General features: G+C 42.0%; 1 protein-coding gene across 1 annotated transcript in view; it reads left to right on the forward strand.

Annotated features, from left to right (window-relative positions):
• Positions 1 to 22,642, forward strand: part of NOL10 (nucleolar protein 10) — a 121,296-nt gene that overhangs the window by 35,368 nt on the left and 63,286 nt on the right. The window contains exons 12-13 of the mRNA XM_002812290.5: positions 644 to 710; positions 10,762 to 10,814. Coding sequence (XP_002812336.2) covers positions 644 to 710; positions 10,762 to 10,814 — 120 coding nt within the window. The remainder of the gene's footprint in view (positions 1 to 643; positions 711 to 10,761; positions 10,815 to 22,642) is intronic.

A 22,642-nucleotide genomic window follows, 5' to 3' on the forward strand; every position in this document is an offset into this window, starting at 1 on the left:
GTTGCCCCAGGCTGGAGTGCAGTGGTGCTATCTTGGCTGACTACAACCTCCACCTCCTGGGTTCAAGCAGTTCTGCCTCAGCCTCCCTAGTAGCTGGGATTACAGGTGCAGGCTACGATGCCTGGCTAATTTTTGTATTTTTAGTAGAGTCGGGGTTTCACCATGTTGGTCAGGCTGGTCTTAAACTCCTGACCTCAAGTGATCTACATGCCTCAGCCTCCCAAAGTGCTGGTATTACAGGTGTGAGCCACTGCTCCCAGCCGTCTTCTGATTTCTTTCAATACAAGTTAAGCTGGGTACACTTCACAGATAATGAGAGATTTTTTTTTAAAGTTGATGCATAATTCAGACTTCATCTTTTCTTGCCATGTTGGCATTATCTTTAAAATGTTGTAATTTTTCTTTTTTTTTGGACAGGTCACTTCTCCTCCTTAGGCCTGTTTCTTCATCTATAAAATGGGATTTTTTGATAAATTGATAAGATAAATTCTCTAAGATTTTTAAGAATTTAAATTTTGTATTTGAATTAGGCTATTTTATTTCTTTACATAGGAGTAGATGGTTGAGTTACAGCTTCAGTTTGACATTGCCAAAGTTGTTGTTCTTTAACTTTTAATAATTCGTTTTTGCTTGCTATTTTCAGGGAAAAATATTTACTTCCTTGGAGCCAGAGCATGACCTTAATGATGTTTGTCTCTACCCCAACTCAGGTATGCATTCTGTAGTGAACATTCAGTGAGACAAATAAAAAGCCTATACTTTTTTAGGTTTTAAACCCCTTTTATTTCTTAAGATAGAATTTGGCTTTGTCAGCACAATTCTTGGATATTTAACTTACTTAGAAGAATTAAGAGCAGGAAGTGGTGTGGATGATTCAGAAAATGGCGCTCTTAATGACTCAGTGCTCAGCCCGCCCAGCTGTTAGTGGAACGTGGCAACAGCATACAGGTAGAAGGCAGGGGAAGTGCTGTTTTAGTGTGCTCTTTAGCTCTTTTATGTGATTAGTAATAGTGTGTGGAAATTCAGGGCAGAGATTTGGAGAAAGCTAGATTGCCTGATAATACACAGATGGCTCATGAAGCCATAGGTTTTGTAAATTCTAAGTTGTATGCTATTCAGCAATTTACATGTTAGGTTTCAAAATTTAACAATGCATTCAAGGCAAATCTGTGAAGAATTTCAGAATATGGGAGAAAAATGAGAATAGTTTCTACTCTGAGGGCAGAGGTACCCAGATCATCCTGATAGACGGAAGTAAGGCAGAGCGTGAGAAATCCTATCACGTTTGTGCAAAGAGTACTTTGGCAGCTTGCTGGAGAGAGAGAGCTTTTACCCTGAGCACCGAGAGCAGAGCAGTGAGAAGATTTTGCTTTGCGTTGAGCTGGAGTGCCAAGTGAGATTTGGTTAGGTGGAGTTGGGGGGCTGAGGTGATTCTCATGGGAGAGCAGTCCAAGATGACCAAAAATGATGGGCACAGAGGACTCGGTTGGGGTGGGGAGGAGTGTCGTGTGCCTGAGCTGTGGTGGCTCTGGGAAGGCTGAAGTGGGAGGCAGAGAGTGGCGGGTGGTGGAGGGTTGGGCATGTTGTGCTAAATGTCTTGGGCTCCGTGTGCTGTCAAGAGAGGACTTGTTCCGACTGTGCTTTCAGAGGCAGGTCTACCCACTGTGCAAAGGGTAGATTAGTTTTGAACAAAAGTGCCTTGGAAGTAACTGATATTCTGAGCTGAGATGGGGAGCACAGGTGAGAGAGCAAGTTTGGAAAGATTATGGCTTCTTTTTCTAACGTGTGAGGATTAGGAGGTGACAGGACAGTGGCAGTATCTGGCACTATCTGGCTTCCCATCAAAATCATCTGCACAGCTTTAAAGGTACAGCTCCCTTGACCTTATACTAGGTGTACTTACTCATAGTGTCTATGGAGAGGGCTTAGAAATGTGTTTTTTTTGTTTTTTTTGTTTTTTTTTTTTGAGTTGGAATCTCGCTCTGTCACCCAGGCTGGAGTGCAGTGGCACGATCTCTGCTCGTTGCAACCTCTTCTCCTGGGTTCAAGCGATTCTCATGCCTCAGCCTCCCGAGTAGATGGGACTACAGGCACGCACCACCGCGCCTGGCTGATTTTTATATTTTTAGTAGAAACGGGGTTTCACCATGTTGGCCAGGCTGGTCTTAAACTCCTGACCGCGAGTGATCCGCCTGCCTCCACTTCCCAAAATGCTGAGATTACAGATGTGAGCCACCGTGCCTGGCCAGAAACGTGTATTTTTAACATACTTCCCAATGGATTCTTAGGCAGCAAGCTCTGAACTGATCTGCAGACTTGTGCTTGGGAGGCATGTCTGGCGTCCAATAGAAAATGTGGTCTTGGGGTAAGCAGGTCTGTAGATAGAAAGTTTTGCGATTATCCCAGAAGTGGTGGGAATGAATGAGATTACTGATAGGGAAAGCTGGGAGTGAGATAAGAAGTGAGCAGGAGCTGGTTCATTTGGGAGAATGAGGGGGAGGAGCCAGCTGAGAAACTGGGTGGGAATGGACAGAATGACAGTGCCAGGCCCCACAGTTTTTGAAGTATGGAAGAGATTCAGTGGGCATTGCTTAGCAACGACTAAGGATTACAGAAGTTGGGGCAGGAAGGAAAGAACTAGATTGATTGCATGCTGCTGTTAATCAATTGGATGACGGATGCTATAATACAAACTTATTTAATCTTTTATAACTGTGTAGTCAGTGGTCCATGGCTTTTTTTTTTTCTTTTTTCTTTCTTTCTGTTTTTTTCTTACCTCTTAAGGGGTCAGAAAAATTGGGTAATTCATTCAGGGTTGGTCACCCAGCTGGTGTGTGGCAGAGCCTCAATTAGAACCCAGCCTTCCTGATTCTGGCGCCCATGCTGTTTTTTCTTTTTTCTTTTCTTTTCTTTTTTTTTTTTGAGACAGAGTCTCCCTCTGTTCCCCAGGCTGGAATGCAGTGGCGCAATTTCAGCTCACGGCAACCTCCCCCTCCCGGATTCAAGCAATTCTCCTGCCTCAGCCTCCTGAGTAGCTGGGATTACAGGCACATGCCACCATGCCCAGCTAATATTTGTATTTTTAGTAGAGACAGGATTTCATCATGTTGGTCAGGCTGATCTCGAACTCCTGACCTGGTGATCTGCCCGCCTCAGCCTCCCTAGGTGCTGGGATTACAGGTGTGAGCCACTGTGCCCAGCCGCCCATGTTGTTTCTAATTGCACATTGCTCTCCCAAGAAAGATGAGAAACCCTGGACTTTATAATTTGCATTTCATCTGTGATAGTTGAGAGAATTTTATTATAATCATAGGAGTAAAGTGAAATTCTAGTGAGTTCAGGAATAGATTGCAGCTGAGGATGCTGGGTCCTAGTTAGGGTATTGAAATGACCTACACCAGGGTCTGGGCTAAGTAGGTAAGTGAGTAAACCGGGTGGAGCTGAGATTGGGGCAAGGGTGACGAGCAGGGATAGTGCGACTGGGGGAGTGACAGTTTGAAGGGCACAGAGAGTGGGGAGAGAAAGAGTCTCACCTTGGGCTGTACAGTTTGGTAGCCACTAGCCACTCATGGGCATTGACATGTACTGTGAATATAAAATATACATTGGATTTAAAAGACATTCTATGAAAAAAGGATGTAAAATAGATCATTAATAATTTTCTATTAATTACGTGTTGAAATGAAAATATTTTAGACATGTTGGATTAGTAAAATATATTAAAATTAATTTTACCATTTTTTAAAATGTGGCTACTAAAAATTTTAAAATCACATATGTGGTTCACATGCTCTTTCCATTGGACATTGCTGGTCTAAACTGGGAGAGCTTCAACCTTGAGGATGCTGGTAAGGTTTAATAGTGCTTGCGCCTGGCCCAGTGTAGCGGGGATTGTTGAGACTGGTAGGCTGCCTCAGTTTTTCCATTGTAACCAAGAATATAGAAGCCCAAAGAGACACCTGCTGAAATGAGTGCCAATCTGTTGGCCCCCGCAGGCTGTGTGCCTAAACAGCTTCTCCAGGAGGCAGGGCTAGAGGGTGGACTCTTGTGGGCAACTTGATTTCTCAGGTCAGTTTTTGTGCATCTCTTCCCCCACCTTTAATGGCTGTAAAGATCTATTAACCCACAAAGTGTGTGAGTACTTGGCAAAGAAGACTCTTTCTGAGAAATACTCAGGCTCAGACTATTGAGGAACCCATTCTTGAAATTCCACCACTGATGACAGTGGTTGGAATCACAAGGACAAGGAGAGAAGGGAGGCTGATGTTAGCAGTGCGTGTTGTTACCCAGGTGACTGCTGAGGAAGAGACTTAAAATGGATTAAGAGGGTGCTGATAATTCAACCACGCATCTCTGGAATACTGATTTTATTTTTTCGCCTGGTCTGTATTTATTTATTTTTTCAGAGACAGGGTTTCACTTTGTCACCTAAGCTGGAGTGTAGTGGCACAATTATAGCTGACTGCAGCCTTGAACCCCTGGGCTCGAGCAATCCTGCCTAGGCCTCCTGAGTAGCTGAGGCTACAGATGCGCACCATCACGCCGGCTCTCCCCTGGCCCCACGATAAAAATTTAAATGATTTGTCATTTAAAATGGCATAAAAATTGTAAAAATAAGCGTGCTTTTAAATGAAATTTAAAAGTGTTTCTCTCTGGGAAAAACACCTAGAACACTTATTTAATGAAGATTATTGTGGCCTAGCACAGTGGCTCACGCCTATAATCCCATCATGCCTATAATCCTGAGGCAGGAGGATCACTTGAGGCCAGGAGTTCAAGACCAGCCTTGTCAACACAGCAAGACCCTGTCTCTACTAAAAATAAAAAAAATTAGCAGGAAGCAGTGGCACATGCCTGTAGTCCCAGATACTCTGAGGGCTGAAGCAGGAGGATCGCTTGAGCCCAGGAGTTTGAGTTTATAGTGAGCTGTGATCTTGAAACTAACTGTACTCCTGCCTGGGTGACAAAGCAAGACCTAAAAAAAAAAAATTATGTTGATAACATTTTAATTGTAGAAGCATTTATAGCACAGTGATTTTAATAGTTACTTACTAAAGTAATATTTATGAAGAAATGTTTGACAGTTTGGTCAGAAAACATTCTTAATGAGTAGCATTTTAAAAAGTCTATTTGGCAAACAGACCTATAGGCCAAATCCAGTCTACCACTTGGTAATTTGCAGCCTTTGAGTTCAGAATGGGTTTTACATTTTTAAATGGTTGGAAAAAAAAAAATCTAAGAAGAGTAATATTTTATGACATGGAAATTCAAATTTTTGTGACTGAAATTCAGATTTCAGTGTCTTTCAGCATAAAGTTTTATGTGAACACAGCCACCCTTGTTTGTTTATGCATTGTCCATGTGGCTTTTGCAGCACTGTGGCAGAGGTGAGTAGTTTTAACGGTGACCAGGTGGGCTGCAAAGCCTAAAGTGTTTACTGCCTGGCCCTTTACGGAGACAGTTTGCTGACCCCTGGTCCATATTACTAATATAAACAAAAATGGTCATTTTATCCACAGTATTTAATTATGAAGAATTTCAGGCCAGGCGCACTGGCTCATGCCTGTAGTCCTAGTACTTTGGTAGGCCGAGGCGTGCAGATCACTTGAGGTCAGGAGTTCGAGACTAGCCTGGCCAACATGGTGAAACCCCGTCTCTACCAAAAATACAAACTTAGCTGAGCGTGGTGGCAGGTGCTTGTAATCGCAGCTACTCAGGAGGCTGAGGCAGGAGAATTGCTTGAAACCAGGAGGCGGAGGTTGCAGTGAGCTGAGATCATGCCACTGCTCTCCAGCCTGAGCGACAGAGCAAGACTCTGTCTCAAAAAAAAAAAAAAAAAAAAAATTCAAACATACAGAAAAGTTGAAAAACTGGTAGAATGAACATCTTTATATTCTCTCCTCAATGTTTGTTATTGTTATCTTCACCATAATTGATTTATTTATCTCTGTGCTTCTGTGATTGTTCTGGTTTCTTTGTGGAATCACTCGAAAGCCAGCTGCAGACATGGTGGCACTCACCTGCACCGAGGGTGGCATTGATCTCCTCAATATCATTGAAATTATTAGGTCCCTTATTGTGCCTAATAAAAATGGCAGCCCTTTTCTAATGTTTTCTTACATCCAATCCATTTTCAGGTTTTCCTGATTGTTCCCCATACGCACTTTTTTAGTTAGGTGTGGGTTTTTTTTTTGTTTTTTGTGTTTTTTTGAACTAGGATATAATTGAGGTTTTGTGTTACATTTAGCTGTTGTATATCTTTAGTTTCTTTCAATCCAGAATAGTCCCCCACATCTTTTTCTTCTCTTCTCCATGACGTTGACTTTTCAAAGATCAGGCCAGTGGTCTCAGAATATCCCTCATCCTCGATTTATGTAATTTTTTTTTCTCATGATGTTGTTTAACTTGATCCTCTACCCTGTATTTTTTCTAAAATAGAAGTGAAGTCTAAAGACTTAATTAAGTTTAGATTAAATTTGGGGCAAGAGTAATGTGTAGGCTGCTGGGGTCTCCAGATCGTCGCAGTATCGGAGAGGGGTAAGGTTGATCCCATTGTTAAGTGATGTCGTCATTACAAAGTACAGTTTCTTGCAAACCAGCAATTTTAAGCATGATGTTTTGGACAAAGGAATGACTGTTACTATCTAATAACTCGTAAGAGGTTAATCAAGAGTAGAAAAGCTAGCCAAATAATTTATTTCATAAGAGAGCAGGCAGAACAAGACCCGTAGGCGCCCCTTCTTTGTGGCTTGGATCTGAGTGTGGCGGGTGCATGCGCTCCGCTTTTCCTTGCTTTCCCACACCTTTTCCTCCCGCTCTACTCTTTGTGTCTGGTGCTTAATCATTGTGGGCTTAATCATAGTTTAGAAAAGCTGAAACTGTCTTTCTTTTTTCTTTTCACTTACTCATTTTGGAGTAATTGAAGCATAATCATGATTATGGTTTTGTAATATTTTTCTTATACCAAGGCTGCTCAGTATATTGGGAAATGGTTCTGCCTTCCTGCCTTGTTCAGGGCCCTGCTCCTATGGCTCATCGGCCACCTGTACAGTGAGCAGCTGCTCCATGCTGGTCGGGGCACTTGAAGAGACAGCACGGCTCTATGACTTGGGTGTGCATCAGATTCACGACATGGGGAGCTTGTAAAGCTTACGTGTGTCTTGAGTCCCACTCCAGACCTGTGGAATCAGCATCGGTAGTTTCAGAACCAACCATTGGTGGAGAGAAAAGAACATGGGCACTGGGCTCAAGAAAGACCCAATTCAGGCTTAATAGTGGTAGAAATTACCTAACCTCAGGATTCTCACCTGCCTTACAGGCCTGTACTGATAAATGTGAAATAGCCTTTTCTTCCGTCAGGGCCCTCTAAATACATGGAAAACTGTTGGAGCCATCTATGAATATCTTTGGTGCCTTGTGTAGTAAACTCAAATGCCCCATACTTTCATCTGAGGTTCTATATAGGGCAGGAGCGCCCCTGCCAGTCCTCTTTGGCAGTTCTGTGTGCACAGCCTGTCTCCTCTGAGCTGTTCAATGCGGTGACCGATGCCATGTTTTTGCGCAGCGCTTCCCAACATGTGTGGTGAAGGATCAGGATTTTGGGTTTTTTTGTTTCGAAGTTTCTAATCCACTGCACATTGATACGTCTGTAAAATACAATACAAATGAATTACTAGGAAATGATCACACATTTGGGTGTCACTGCAGTGTTGAATTGCACGTTTCTAAATGCTTCTTTTCAGTTTCTGCACTGATTTCCTGGCCTGATAACAGTTTGCAGTCTGTCCCTGGGGACACACTTTGAGCAGCTGTAGAGCACTGTGTTTGTGTTGTGAGCTTCAGTGAGTCCTTTAGTTCCCAGAGCACATGCAGATGAGTACTGATTCATTCATGTTTCTGGGCGGGGTACTCTTTTGTCAAATTCTCTTTTATTGTATTATTACAGTATACAGTGCACTGCATACTATACACTATAGCATACTGGTTCATATTAGAAATGTGTTCTTTTGACTCTAGGTGCTGATATCTTTTCCTTCCTTTAAAAATGTATAGTTTTATTGTGGATAAACTGCATTAAAATAAATTTAAAGGAAAAAAGTCCTCAATGCCACAGTCTCTTTACACGTGCTATTACGTACTATTACTGTCTTGATGGGTGAAACCATATTAATCCTGTGTTCATATGTTTTAAGTTGTCCTCACGCTGTACTTACAGTTATCTTTTGCTTTTTAGTTTGACAGTATATTAAACACATCTTTCACGTTGCCATGTGGTATTCATACTGACTTTTTTTTAATGGTTTCTTACTTGATCATGCAAGAGGTCTTGTAATTTCATCTTGGTTGATGAAGTGTCAGAGTCCCATGTTATGGGGCCTTGGAATTGGTAGACTGTCAGCGGCTCTACGTACTAGCTATGTGGTGGCCCTGAGAAGGGAGGTAACTTGCTGAGAATGTGACTTGCCTGGCGCGGGGCTCATGCTCTTCTCTTCTCCTGCCTTGATCATCTTAATTTCTGCTGAACTAAGGCTTTCTTTCACGGGTTTATTTTTCTGTTTCTGCCTGTTAGAAGCTGCTCATACTCTTTGGGCTCCATGATGTTCTTTTTCTCATTCATAATTGCTTTCAGCCCTGACCCTCCTCACTTGAGTTTGGTAGTAGACCTGCTTGTATCATTAGCCATATATGGTTATGTGAGATCCTCCTCCATTTTTAGAAAACTGTCTAGCTGTGTCCAGTCTGAATTTTTTTGTGTGATTACATTAGAGCCCTTTCCATGGTTTGTTTGGTAGGTGTCGTTGTATTTCATTGTGGAATGTTCATTGTTGAGTGTTCAGGGTTGAGCCAGTGGAGAAGGCTTAGGAGAAGTCTTCATTAGGAACCTTCCTTTTGGTTGTAAAGATGTGGCTTCTGTCTCCAGAATTTCTTGAATTATGTCCAAAGGCTCCTGGAGATCTTTCAGCAGTGCTGTTAGTGGAGACCTAGGAAGCACAATCAGTAGAGGCTGTTTCTGTCCATCATGACCTCAGTGAATATTGTTTGGAAGGCCAGAAAAAGTGCTAAGATGAAAGATTCTACAGGAGTTACAAGCTATGAAAAACAGCTCCGATTTTGTTTTAGTTTAATTTAGACATTATTCTTGCTTTTTTAGACTTCATTAGGTGCTTTTAGATGTTTTTACAGGGTGTCTGTGTGTGTGTGTGTGTGTGTGTCTGTGTGTTTTGTGTGCATATATTTTTGGTGACCTGTTGGTCCCAGGTCAGGGCTAGCTCACACTTCTGAGTTATAGGCAAGATGTGGTTTTGGAAAGATAGTATTGAGGCCGGGTGCGGTGGCTCACCCCTGTAATCCCAGCACGTTGGGAGGCTGAGGCGGGCGGATCATGAGGTCAGGAGATCAAGACTGTCCTGGCTAACACGGTGAAACCCCCTCTCTACTAAAAATACAAAAAATTAGCCGGGCGTGGTGGTGGGCGCCTGTAGTCCCAGCTACTCGGGAGGCTGAGGCAGGAGAATGACGTGAACCCAGGAGGTGGAGCTTGCAGCGAGCCGAGACTGCGCCACTGCACTCCAGCCTGGGCAACAGAGCAAGACTCTGTCTCAAAAAAAAAAAAAGATAGTATTGAGTTCCTGCTTGAGTGGTAATTGACTCTATTCACTCAGCATCTCATTTCTGTAATAGAGTCAAATATCATCACTTTTACAAACTTTTGTGTTAATAAAAGGAAAGGCAGCAAAAAATATTTTTAAAAACAGAATCTAATCATTGCCCTTAACATTTGGTATATTCATTTATCATTATGTGATCTGATAATCTAAATGTCTTCCCTCTGTGGATTCCTCTTGTATCTTACAAATAGATTTTTAAAATGAATTATTATTTGGCTGATCTGTAGAAGTCTTTATTTAAAAACAGGCGCTCTTGAGTTTGACTTTAGCTTTAACATTCTCTCACGACTGGGGCATCAGTCCCTCTGAGCTTTATTTTCTGATCAATAAAATAGGGCTGATGATATATCTTCTTTTAGAGGGTTGTTGTATGTTCACTAAGATAATATATGTGAAAGTGCCTAGATGATTATGAAGGACTAGTCAAAGGCTTGCTGGTTTCAGTTTTATTTAAAGTGCAGCGGTCCGGAGCAGGGGATCTGAGGAGTTTTGATGTTTGCATATTGCCATGTTGGAGCTGCTTCAAAACACTTGGGGAAGGAGTATGTTGCAAAAATGGCAGAGAAAAGGGAACAAAACTGAGACATTTGAATACTTTGATACTAAGTAGTTTAGTGCCAAATAATAATGTATTTATAGGTTGCTCCTGGGGTTATAGAGAATCCTTTATTGAATGCCGGAAAGTTATCTCTTTCTTCAGTTTTGCTTTCTTATATGCTGATCCCAAGGAGACTCAATTATTAACCACCCTGTTGGTTCAGTCTGTTATAATTCCCTGTGAAGGAGTGACTGTGCTGTAGTCAGGGCTGTTAGAGTCCCTCTAGGACTTTCTGGTGTAGACTATAACAAAATGTAGACATTCTGTTTTGCAGTCAGTTTTGTAAAAGTTAGGAATTTGCAAAGCAAATTTGTTCTGGAAAATTTGAATTTGTTTTGCAAAAGTTAGGAATTTGCTGTGACATTTTGTGGGAAATACTATACTTTGGTTCACTGACTAACAGAAGTTCCTCAGGCATTTCAGAATGGAAACCAAATAGAAAAGGGTACTTTCTTTTTCGTATGTGTTGACCTTTTTCATTGTGTTTATTTTTAGGCATGCTTCTGACGGCCAATGAAACCCCCAAGATGGGCATCTATTACATTCCAGTAAGTAATACGAACAGGAGTTTCAGTAAAAATAGGACAAGCAAAGATGCTTTTTATTATTTATTTAATTTTTTGAGACGGAGTCTGGCGATCACCGATGCTGGGGTGCAGTGGCGTAGCCTCAGCCCACTGCAACCTCTGCCTCCTGGGTTCAAGTGATTCTCCTACCTCAGCCTCCTGTAGCTGGGATTACAGGTGTGCACTACCACACCCGGCTAATTTTTGTATTTTTAGTAGAGACGGGGTTTTGCCGTGTTGGCTGGGGTGGTCTTGAACTCCTGACCTCAAGTGATCCTCCTGCCTGGGCCTCCCAAAGTGCTGGGATTACAGGTGTGAGCCACCACTCCCGGCCAAAGATACTTTTTAAATTGGATGTATTGAGGAACCTGGGTCTAAATGTGGCTGTGTACGTTAGACACAGTGGACTCACTTGTGGGTTGGATTTGCTTTCTGGAGCCAGTCAATTCATGCTCAAACATTCTTTTATGGGAACTGTTTAATATCATGTTAGAATAGACATTATAAATTAGTATTTATTCTTCTGATTTACATTTATTTTTTGTTTCCAAGTATTTCAGAATCTTAAACTTTCAGCTGTTAGTGATCTGGAGGTCTAATTCTAAAAAGTCTATTACTCTCCAAGTCATCTCACTATAGTTTGTTTCTTTTAAAAATAAGTTACGTATATAAATTATCATAGATCATTCTGATCAGGGATGACATGTGGTTTGCAAAAAAAACCTTTTTTTCCCGTCCTTAAATAATTCTTCTCTTAAGTAGCCAGAAGCTCCCCACCCTTCCCTTTAAGTTTATAGTAGAAACGAAACAAGGAAATACAATTTCATAAGCAGAAAAACACATAGTATAAAGTTGGCATTAGATTACTTTATACTCAGCAGACATCTCCCTTACCTGAGATTTGAGAAGAGAGTGGAGTGAGGGGTACTGAAGATCAGAATCTGAGGGAGGTGAACTCTCTATAACCACTATCATCTTCCAAGTACGAAAATTCTTCCTGTCTATGATAGTCCTTTTAAAATTGCTCAGTTATGTATTTTCACACACAAAAAAAGCATGCTGCTTGCTGTTGACTCTGGTTTCGGGATACTGACATGTTGTTGAAAGCACTTAGAGATATTTCGTTTGGTTGGTAGTGAAATGAAGGCCGTTCAAACAGGAAGCATTTTGGTTTTCCTAAGTTACCATTTGTTCCTTTTCCCCTGGACTCTTGCAGATACTGCATTCATATTCCTATCAACTTATCCGTCTTTCCTTGTATTCACTTGTTAATAAATATTATGGACTACATCAACTGTGTGTCAGGAACGATGCTGTATGCTGGCAGTATTACAGCGTCCAGGGTACTGCCCTTCCCTTTGAGGAGTTACTGTTGGGAATCCAACAAGAAAGTAGGCAGTTGCCATTCAGTGTGAGGAGTGCTACCAGGGTACTGTGGTGGGAGCACATAGGAGAGACCCTGTACCCACTGAGGGCCCGGGAGCTGATGAGAAGTATGGTTGGCGCTCAGGGAAAACTTCCCAGAGGGAGAGACTTTGAAGGAGGGACCGAAGGATAGCTGCGTAGACTGGGTGAAGGGGTGGAGTGGAGTGAGGTGCCCAAGGGGAGAAGGGTTTTTTTTTTTTCTTTTTCAGTCGACTTTCCCAGGTTGGACAGTAGATCGGATCTTGACAGTAGAGTGGGTGCAGAGCTGCGGGAGCAAGTACCTCCCATGGCTGAGCATTGGAGCCTGTGGGGGCAGGTAGAAAGCCAGGTTAGGAGGGGTCTTGTGAGCTGGCTGTGGGGATGTAGGGCAGGGAGTCCTGACAGAGTTGTAAGCGGGGGGATAGGATCAGACCTGTGTTCTGAAAAGATTACTTTTGCTGCCACAGGGGAATGCATTAAACAGGCTCTAATATGGACGCAACAAGCACAGGCTGTGGCAGCCCACAGGAGAGATGATGGCACCTGCATTACCTGTGCCAGGCTCCCTTTCCAGTAGTTGTGGCTCTTTGGGGTTCTGGGATAATGTGAGAGAAGTCTAATCTGGTAGGTAGTACTTGCAGACAATTCATCCTTGAATTGCCCGGTGGCATGTCTCAGACCTGTTCATTGATTGAGAGAGCTCTATAGATCACAAGAATGCTGCCCTCAGACCAGCGTTACATAGTTTTCTTCCAGTTTCTGCCCCTTTGGGGAACATTGTCAGGAGAGGCAGAATAAATCAGCTTGCCCCTAACCTTTTCATCACGAGAAAGGTCTCTTTCATCTTCCTCTTAGAAGTGCTTATTGTATTTTGATCACTACAGCAACATAGACAGCAAGTGCCTGTCCATGCCTTGGATCTTAGATCCCTTCCGCATGTCAAAAGTAGATAGAATCAACTAGTGGGCAGGTGAAAAGCACTCTCAGTGTGGAGTGCTGCTTCGGGAGGTCTGCCTAGTAGAGGAGGAGATGTGGGCTGGAGAGCTGTGTTGTGGAGAGGTGGGGAGGGGCAGTCCTGAAGACGGTTGCAGTGAGGCCACCTTACAAGCCTGTGTGAGGATGGTGGCCATGGGGATAGAAGTGAAAGGGTTGTTATGGTTGTAAGAGACTTGAAATTGATGAGTGTGGGAAGTAAGGAATAGGAAAGGACCAAGGATGACATCCCGGTTTTTGCTTGGGCAAATGTGCAGATCACTATGTCATTCTGAGTCCAGGAAGAGGCAGGAGAATATTAAACATGATTTTCCCTTTGGTATTTTCTGCATTTTATAAAATGATCTTTTAAAGAAAGCAAAACAGCTTTTTTGTTTATGCAAACAATGTATGCATATTCCTGTTTATTCTAAGTGGGTTACAAAGTGTATGAAAATAAAAACCAGCTATTCCCTCTTGATAATACTATAACTACCATTAATATTTGGATGTATTGTTTTTCAGTTATATTTGTGATGTTATGTGTGTGAGGTTGTATTTTTTTTTTAAGCTTTAATTTTTTTTTTTTGAGACGGGGTTTTTGTTGCCCAGGCTGGAGTGCGGTGGCAATCTCGGCTCACTGCAGCCTCCGCCTCCCAGATTCAAGCAATTCTTCTGCCTCAGCCTCCTGAGGAGCTGGGATTACAGGCATGTGCCACCACACCCAGCTAATTTTTTTCTTTTTCTTTTTTTTTTTTTTGTATTTTTAGTAGAGATGGGGTTTCACTATGTTGGTCAGGCTAATCTCAAACTCCTGACCTCATGATGTGATCCGCCTGCCTCGGCCTCCTGAAGTGCTGGGATTACAGGCATGAGCCACCGCGCCTGGCCCTAATTTTTGTGTTTTTAGTAGAAATGGGGTTTCACCATATTGGCCAGACTGGTCTTGAACTCCTAGCCTCAAGTGATCCACCGCCTCAGCCTCCCAAAGTGCTGGGATTACAGGCATGAGCCCCGAAGTTGTATTTTATATACAAATTGGTTCCTGGTTTCTTCAGTTAACCTTGGAAATATTAATTCTAAGGTACTGAAATTACCTAAAACATTTTTAGTTACCTCTATTGTATGTCATTGGCTGGTTTATGACATGTCTATTATCTTAGAACTGTAAGAGACCCATTGTTTACTTCTGATTGTCTGGATCAGTTTCTTAGGGTGGGCGTTTTTGTTCCAAGTAATGGTGACTTTAATTAGCATGAGTGTGAGGGGCTGGATGATAGCCAGGTGATGAGAAATTGCCATCTTGACAAATGTTAGCTTATCTTATAAGACCTTTTTAGTTTCAACTTTCTACCTGAGATTTAACAGAAAGCTGTGAAAAAAACATCCAGAGAGCCCTCTCCTAGGTGAGCTGCATATGGGAACAGTGTGAGCAGAAGTTGGTTTTGCTAAGCGAAGCATTATGCTGAAACTTGGACTTCAGTGTTCCTTTCTGACCTACCTTTCTGCCCTGCTCCCTCCTACAGTACTGAGTGATATTTTATAGCACCACTTGTCTTTACTTGGAAACTGCCCTTTGTAATACTCCTTCAAAGCAAAGAGAGAGCCCAGGGGTCTGAAAGCCTGCCATTTTTCATACGATTTTATCAAACTTACCAAGCTGACATTTGGCAAGAAGGTTCATTTGAGGCCTATAGAACTAGAGAAATGTGTGTTTAATGTATGATCCATGCCAAGTTTAGGAGGCCTGGACTGTGATTTGTATTAACATCTTATAAATCAGGTTTGAAAACTTTTTCCCTCCCTCTTTGGGGCCTGCTGAAGATGAACAACTTAGTGTTCTTTTAGCTTGTTAATTTTTGCCTTTCTATCTGATACCATCTTTCTTGAGTAATTGAAATCTTTATAAACTAATGCAGTTCCTGATACACCATCTTCTGGCACTTAGATATCTCTGTAGCCAGCTTGTCCTTTGAGACCAAATGGGTTGTCTCCAGCCCCGTCCCATTTTCTCAGTTCTTTCCTTTTTTTTTTTTTTTTTTTTAATTCTCTCAGAGACCAGGTTCTATTGTTTTGTTTGTTTGTTTTCTCCAGGGTCTAATTCAACTGCAGCTTCAGAGACTAATGCCAAGAATAATTTTTCAAGCTTGGTTTTTCCTCTGAAACATAATTTAATCTTAGGTTAGTTCTTTATAATTAACATCCTTGGCAACTATGTAGACTCCAGAGGGAATCCAAGTCCCCTATGGCACCCAACCCAAAACCCAGCCTTTGTGCTTAATGGTGTTTCTGTTGGAAATGCTCCTGAGTTCCGAGCCCCTAGCATATCAGGGCACTCCTGCAGCCACTCATTGCTTGGTGGTGGTGGTTGGGGTGCGAGGGATTGCTTGCTGCTTGGTAATGTGGATGTGTAAACTTGAGGAAGAATGTAGGAGGAAAACTATTTGTTTGGGAAGCTGTTTGATTTAGATGGAGTCTCGCTCTGTCGCCCAGGCTGGAGTGCAATGGCAGGATCTTGGCTCACTGCAAGCTCCGCCTCCCGGCTTCACACCATTCTCCTGTCTCAGCCTCCCCAGCAGCTGGGACTACAGGCGCACGCTGCCCCGCCCAGCTAATTTTTTGTATTTTTAGTAGAGACGGGATTTCACTGTGTTAGCCAGGATGGTCTTGATCTCCTGACCTTGTGATCTGCCCACCTCGGCCTCCCAAAGTGCTGGGATTACAGGCGTGAGCCACCGCACCCGGCCCAAGCTGTTTGATTTAGAAGAATAAAAGTAATTCAGTTGGCCGGGCATGGTGGCTCACGCCTGTAATCCTAGCACTTTGGAAGGCTGAGATGGGCAGATCACTTAAGGGCAGGAGTTTGAGACCAGCCTAGCCAACATAGTGAAACCCCGTCTCTACTAAAAGTACAAAAATTAACCAGGCGTGGTGGTGCGTGCCTATAGTCCCAACTGCTCAGGAGGCTGAGGCAGGAGAATCGCTTGAACCTGGGAGGCAGAGGGTGCAGTGAGCCGAGACCGCACCGGTGCACTCCAGCCTGGGCAACGAAGCAAGAATCTGTCTCAAAAAAAAAAAAAAAAAAAAGTAGGCCAGGCACGGTGGCTCAAACGCCTGTAATCCCAGCCCTTTGGGAGGCCAAGGCGGGCGGATCATGAGTTCAGGAGTTCGAGACCAACCTGGCCAACATGGTGAAATCCCGTCTCTACTAAAGAGACAAAAAATTAGCCGAGGGTTGTTGTGGGCACCTGTAATCCCAGCTACTTGGGAGGCTGAGGCAGGAGAATTGCTTGAACCTGGGAAGCAGAGGTTGCAGTGAGCCGAAATCATGCCATTGCACTCCAGCCTGGGTGACAGGGTGAGACTCCATCTCAAAAAAAAAAAAAAAAAAAAAAAAAGGGAATTCACCTATAAGGGTATGTGCTTTGTTTTTGTTTTTTTCTTTTTTTAATGTCAATATTTAAGATGTTGTAAAGAATAAATACATTACTGCACCCAGCTTTCAAGAATGGCAGTTAGGTACTGTTATGTTATGTTATGTTATGTTATATTATGTTATGTTGTTATGTTGTTATAAGTTATGTTATTTTTTGAATGAGACAGGGTCTCGCTCTGTTACCCTGTCTAGAGTGCAGTGACGTGATCATAACTCACTGCAGCTTCATCCTTTGGGGCTCTAGCATCCTCCCGCCTCAGCTTTGTGAGTAGGTAGAACTACAGGCATGTGCCACCAAGCCCAGCTAATTTTTATGTTGTTTTTTTGTAGAGCGAGGATCTCGCTGTGTTGCTGAGGCTGGTCTTAAACTCCTGGCCTCAAGCGATCCTCCCACGTTGGCCTCCCAAAGTGTTGGGATTACAGGTGTGAGCCACTGCACCTGGCCAAGTATTTTATTTTCAAACATTTTCTTAAGAAGAAACTCCTATATTATTTCTATTAAAATATTTTGACTATTTAAAATAAAACACTGATTAAATATTTTAACATTTACCATTTAATTTAAAATTTGGAAAGTACTCTTGGAGCCTGCAAATGCGGCAGTGTTAAAAACATGAAGAACCCTTCTAACTTGCACCAGGGCTTCTGCGCCTGTTCAGAATAGCACTGGAACTTATCCAGCAGTTCATAAACCCACAAAACTCTGTCTTTGCAAATAGAGGAGACTATGTGTTAAGAAGCGTAAGACCTCAAAAATACCTACAACACAACTTCACAGAGGCATGCAAACCAAAGGAAATGAACAATTAGAAGCCACATTTTTTGGAATGTAATAAAAGGTTGTTTAGTGAGTGTTTCTAAGCCTCTCAGCTGAGTAGGTAGCATACTCCCCGCAGAGCTGAGGCCTTCTGACGCCATCACAGGGTTCAACGCTGGTATCTCCTCAGGGCTTCAGTCACTGGGCTAGGGCAGACATCTGTGCTCCTGCACCTGTAACAATGGCAAGGCAGTAGGTGCTGCAGAATTTTAGGGGTTGTCAGGGAGATGCTTTTGAAATCATTATAGCATTGGGAAGTCAGTTTTAGGGAAATGGCATGGACATTTTTCTAGTAGATATATGAATATTTGCAGTCTGGCAGATTTTTTTCTTGCTCAATGAAGAAATAAAAATAGATATTATAGTCTTTTTCTCAGGTTTTTTTCTGTAAGGGTTTTTGGTTTTAGTGTTTTTTTTTTTTTTTTGAGACAGAGTCTTGCTCTGTGGCCCAGATTAGAGTGCAGTAGCACAATCAACCTCCATCTCCTGGGTCAAGCAATTCTTTTACCTTAGCCTCTCAAGTAGCTGGGATTACAGGTGCACACCACCACACCTGGCTAATTTTTTTATTTTTAGTAGAGATGGGGTTTTGCTGTGTTGGCCAGGCTGGTCTCGAATTCCTGGCCTCAAGCGATCCACCCGTCTGGGCCTCCCAAGGTGCTAGGATTACAGGCGTGAGCTACCACACCCGGCCTCTAAGGGTTTTGTGACAAAAACAAATTTAGGTGCAAACAATTTTAACTTCTGTCTGTGGTGAATTGAATTTGTTAGTCTAGTTCTAAACTCCATGACTATTTCAATGACTGTTGTCTATTAGAGAGGTACTTATGGATACTTTTTAATCATCGCTATGTGATCTTATTCCTATATAGATGGTATCTTTTTTCAAGTTCAGTATTTGAAACATTACTGTTCTGGTGTGTTTTGGCATAATTTTCCAAAGTCTTAAGAACACAGCCTTACTCCTCAGCTTCATTAAGAAGATACTTTTTTTTGTTTTGATACAGGGTCTCACTCTGTCTCCCAGAGTGGAGTGCATTGGTGTGATCATGGCTCACTGCAGCCTCACAACTTTCTGGGCTCAGGTGATTTTCCTACCTCAGCCTCCCGAGTATCTGGGACTACAGGTATATGCCACCACGCCCGGCTAATTTTGTTTTTTTTTTTTGGTTTTTTGTTTTTTGGTTTTTTTTTTTTTTTTTTGGTTTTTTGTAGAGACAGGGTTTCACCATGTTGCCCAGGCTGGTCTCCAACTCCTGGGCTCAAGCAGTCTTCCTGCCTCGGCCTCCTAGAGTGTTGGGATTGGGATTACAGGTGTAAGCCACTGTGCCTGGCCAAAGATGCCATATTTTATCAGCTATCCAGAGTATATGTTGTTTTAGTTTAACAGTAGATTTGACAGTATCTTGAAAATAAGTGTCAAAAATTCCTAGATGGGCCAGGCATGGTGGCTCATGCCTGTAATCCCAGCACTTTGGGAGGCAGAGGCAGGTAGATCAATTGAGGCCAGGAGCTCGAGACTAGCCTGGCCAACAAGGCGAAACCCCGTCTCTACTAAAATAGAAAAAAATAGCTGGGCATGCTTTGGCACGCGTCTGTAATCCCAGCTACTTGGGAGGCTGAGGCATGAGAATAACTTGAGTCCGGCAGGCAGAGGTTGCAGTGAGCCGAGGTCGTGCACTCCAGCCTGGGTGACACAGACTCTGTCTTAAAAAAAAATGAAAAATACATGAAATTCCTAGATGGATGAGTGTTTTGCTATTTTGTCTATTAATGTTTTTATTTTGTCTTCCTGTATTATAAAAGTAAATGTAGGAGACCAACAAGTGCTTGTATTTGTTCAGTAAGGATATATTGAGTACGGTGCTAGGTTGCAGGAATATGTTGGTGAAGAAAACCAATATGTTCTCTATTGTACACTCGCCGCCCTTGTGAGCTTACAATCTAGGTGAAGGGGTGATGATAAAACAGATCTGTGACTAAGCTCTGTGAAGGAAGGCAGCAGGGTTCAGTGGCTTCCTAAGCATTTTCCCTAAGTCAAGGGTCAGGCACTTTGTATCAGTCACTTTTTTATGTAGATATTTTATCAGCTCCCTTCTTCTGTGTAGATATTATATATAGATTTGTAAAAATCTCCCCCACCTTCATCTTAAATTTGAATTTCAGGGTTGGAGACTTGGTGTTTTCTTTGCCTTATGATCATAGCACATATCTGGGGCAAAATAGTGAATGACGATATTTGTCCCACAATCTCTGGAAACAAAAGAGAACAGCAGAGAGAATGTTGGCCAATAGAGAAGGTAGAGGTTGCGCCTCTATAATCCAAAAATCTGAAATGCAGACGCTCCAAAATTTAAAACTCTTTTGAGTGCCAACATGACTCCACAAGTGGAAAATCCAAACATGAGACTTAACCTAAAGTTTGTTTCCTGCCAAAAATTATTAAAAATATAAAATGTTTAAAGGTATAAAATTACCTTTGGTCTGTGTGTATAAAGTGTATATGAAGCATAAATGAATTTCATGTTTAGACTTGGGTCTCATCCCAAGATATCTCATTATTTTTATACAAATGTTCCAAAAGCCAAAAAAAAAAAAAATCAAAAATTTAAAATCCTTCTGATCTCAAGCATTTTAGAAACAGGCTACTCAGCCTGTATTGCTTTTCCTGGACAGACGTGTGTACAGTCATCCTCCCTTTCTCCTTGAACATACATCTCATATGCAGATCATTTTACTTTATCTCCAAGTGGTATTTAGAAACACAGTTGACCAGGCCTCTTTAAAACTGTGCCCAGCTTCTAGAAGGCCACATTCTCCTGGGATTCCTTCTTTCATCTAGTTATCTCTTTTCAGTCTTCACTGGCTCCTCTTCCTGCTGATAACGTCCTAGACTTCGGATCTTGCCTCTCTCCCCGACCTCTGAATGTTAGTGAGTGCTAGGACTTAGTCCTTGTCTCTTCTTTATTTGTATTTTCTCCCAGGGAGCTTGTTTATGCCTAGGCTTTATATAACAGCTGTGTGTTAATGACGTCCAATTTTCCCTCTCCAGCCTTCCCTCTGAGCTACAGAGGTACATATCTACCAATCTACTCGGCTTCTCCACTTGGATGTCTAATAGCACATCCTGTTTAATGTGTCTGCATCAGAACTTCTGATCCAGCTCCCCACCTGCACACCACCTGCCAGGGTCTCCATTTCAGCTGAAGCCCTGTTTTTGCTCACTCAGCTGTCTAGGCTTAGAGCACAGGAGCCATCCTTGTTTCCTCTCCTCTCCACTTCATGCCTCCTCATCCAGTCCATCAGCTGTTTGCAGATTTTATTCCACATCCAGCCATTTCTCAGTGCTTCCCTTCCATCAGGCCTCTGGATTACTGTAATACTGGATAACTGATCTTTCTGCTTCTGCTTTTGTCTCTCTTGTAACCTATTTTCCATGTAACAGCCAGACTGATTTAAAATATTAAAAATATAAACAAAACAGACCCAGTGCAGTTGGTCACACCTGTAATACCAGTGCTTTGGGTGGCTGAGGCAAGAGGATTGCTTGAGCCTAGGAGTTTGAAACCAGCCTGGGCAACATAGTGAGACCCCATCCCACAAAGTTTTAAAAATTAACCAGGTGTGGTGGCACGCGCCTATAGTTCCAGCTACTTGGGATGCTGAGGCAGGAGGATCCCTTGAGCCCAGGAGTTTGAGGCTATAGTAAGCTATGACCATGCTACTGCACTCCAGCCTGGGTGACAGAGCAAGACCCTGTTGCTTAAAATAATAATAATAAATATATATATATATACACATATATATATACATACACACACACATACACATAAACAAAACAAATATAAATCAGATTGTGTTACTCTTCTGCTTAAAACCTTCCAGTCGCTCATTATTTTGCTTACAACTTGAAAAGTCTTACATAATAGAAAAGCAGAAAGAGACTAAAGAATCAGATTCTCTGTTTTCTTCTCACTCAACAGAGAATAGATCTCTATTAAGCATTAATCTATTTACAAAGATCACCAAATGGTCAGACTGTTAAACCAAATCCTCAGCCACTGCCACCGTAAATGGGGAATAACTTATGGGCTGTTAAACCAAATCCCCAGCCACTGTCACCATAAGTGGGGAATAACTTATGGGCTGTATATTAATAATAATATATAATTAATACCAATGTTATGATATATTAATATATAATTAATATATCAATTATATATTAGATAAGCATTATTAGATAAGAAATTTAAAATTAGAGCCTTTTGTGGTGGTACCCACCTGTAATCCCAACTACTCAGGAGTGGAGAATCACTTGAGCCCAGTTCAAATCCAGCTTGAGCAACATGGTGAGACCTTGTCTCAAAAAAATAATGAAATAAATAAGTAAAATAAAAAAGAAAGACAGACACAACCAAGTTCTACTGTTTCTTTGGATTCACCCCACGAGCCAAGGACAACTGTGCTTGGATTTCAGGAGCCCAAGTATGTTACACTCTGATGAGGAAGTTTTCCTGTTCTGTCAGGTCCATCAGGTATCTTAGTGAGACCTCCAAAACTGCTAAAAGATGACTTCCCCAAAACATGAAATCATGATTCTCATACAGATATGAAATAAATACATGTTAACGTTTTAATTTAGGCCTAGTGCGGTGGCTCACACCTGTAATCCCACCACTTTTAGGAGGCTAAGGCAGAAGGATCACTTGAGCCCAGGAGTTTCAGACTAGCCTGGGCAACATACCAAGACACTGTTTCTATTATTTTTTTAAATAATATTTAAAAATTTAAAAATTTCACATTTTAATTTAACCTGTAAATTAAATGAGGGAACCAGGCCCATGGTTAAATCAAAAGGTAAAATTTTAATTTAACTTTTAAAAGGAAAAGTGTAAAAAAGGACAAATTTACATGGAATAAAGTTATATTGAATTGGGAATGTGCAAGTAGACACAAAATGTTCTATTTTGGACTATTTGGGGCCTTTTCCAAAGGTATAAACTGTCCACCAGACATAATTCGTTTGCATGTCTATAGACAATTATTTTGCATTGCTTCCAGTTACCTACAGTTTGCAAAGTTGTAAAATAGGTCCCATAGAATGAGAATCAGATGATCTTGCAGGGTGTACTCTAGACTGGGGTTTGGGAAACTAAACACCAGCTGTCTGTTTTTGTAAAT

The sequence above is a fragment of the Pongo abelii genome, chromosome 12 (assembly GCF_028885655.2).
Source record: "Pongo abelii isolate AG06213 chromosome 12, NHGRI_mPonAbe1-v2.0_pri, whole genome shotgun sequence".
NCBI classification, from domain to species: domain Eukaryota; kingdom Metazoa; phylum Chordata; class Mammalia; order Primates; family Hominidae; genus Pongo; species Pongo abelii.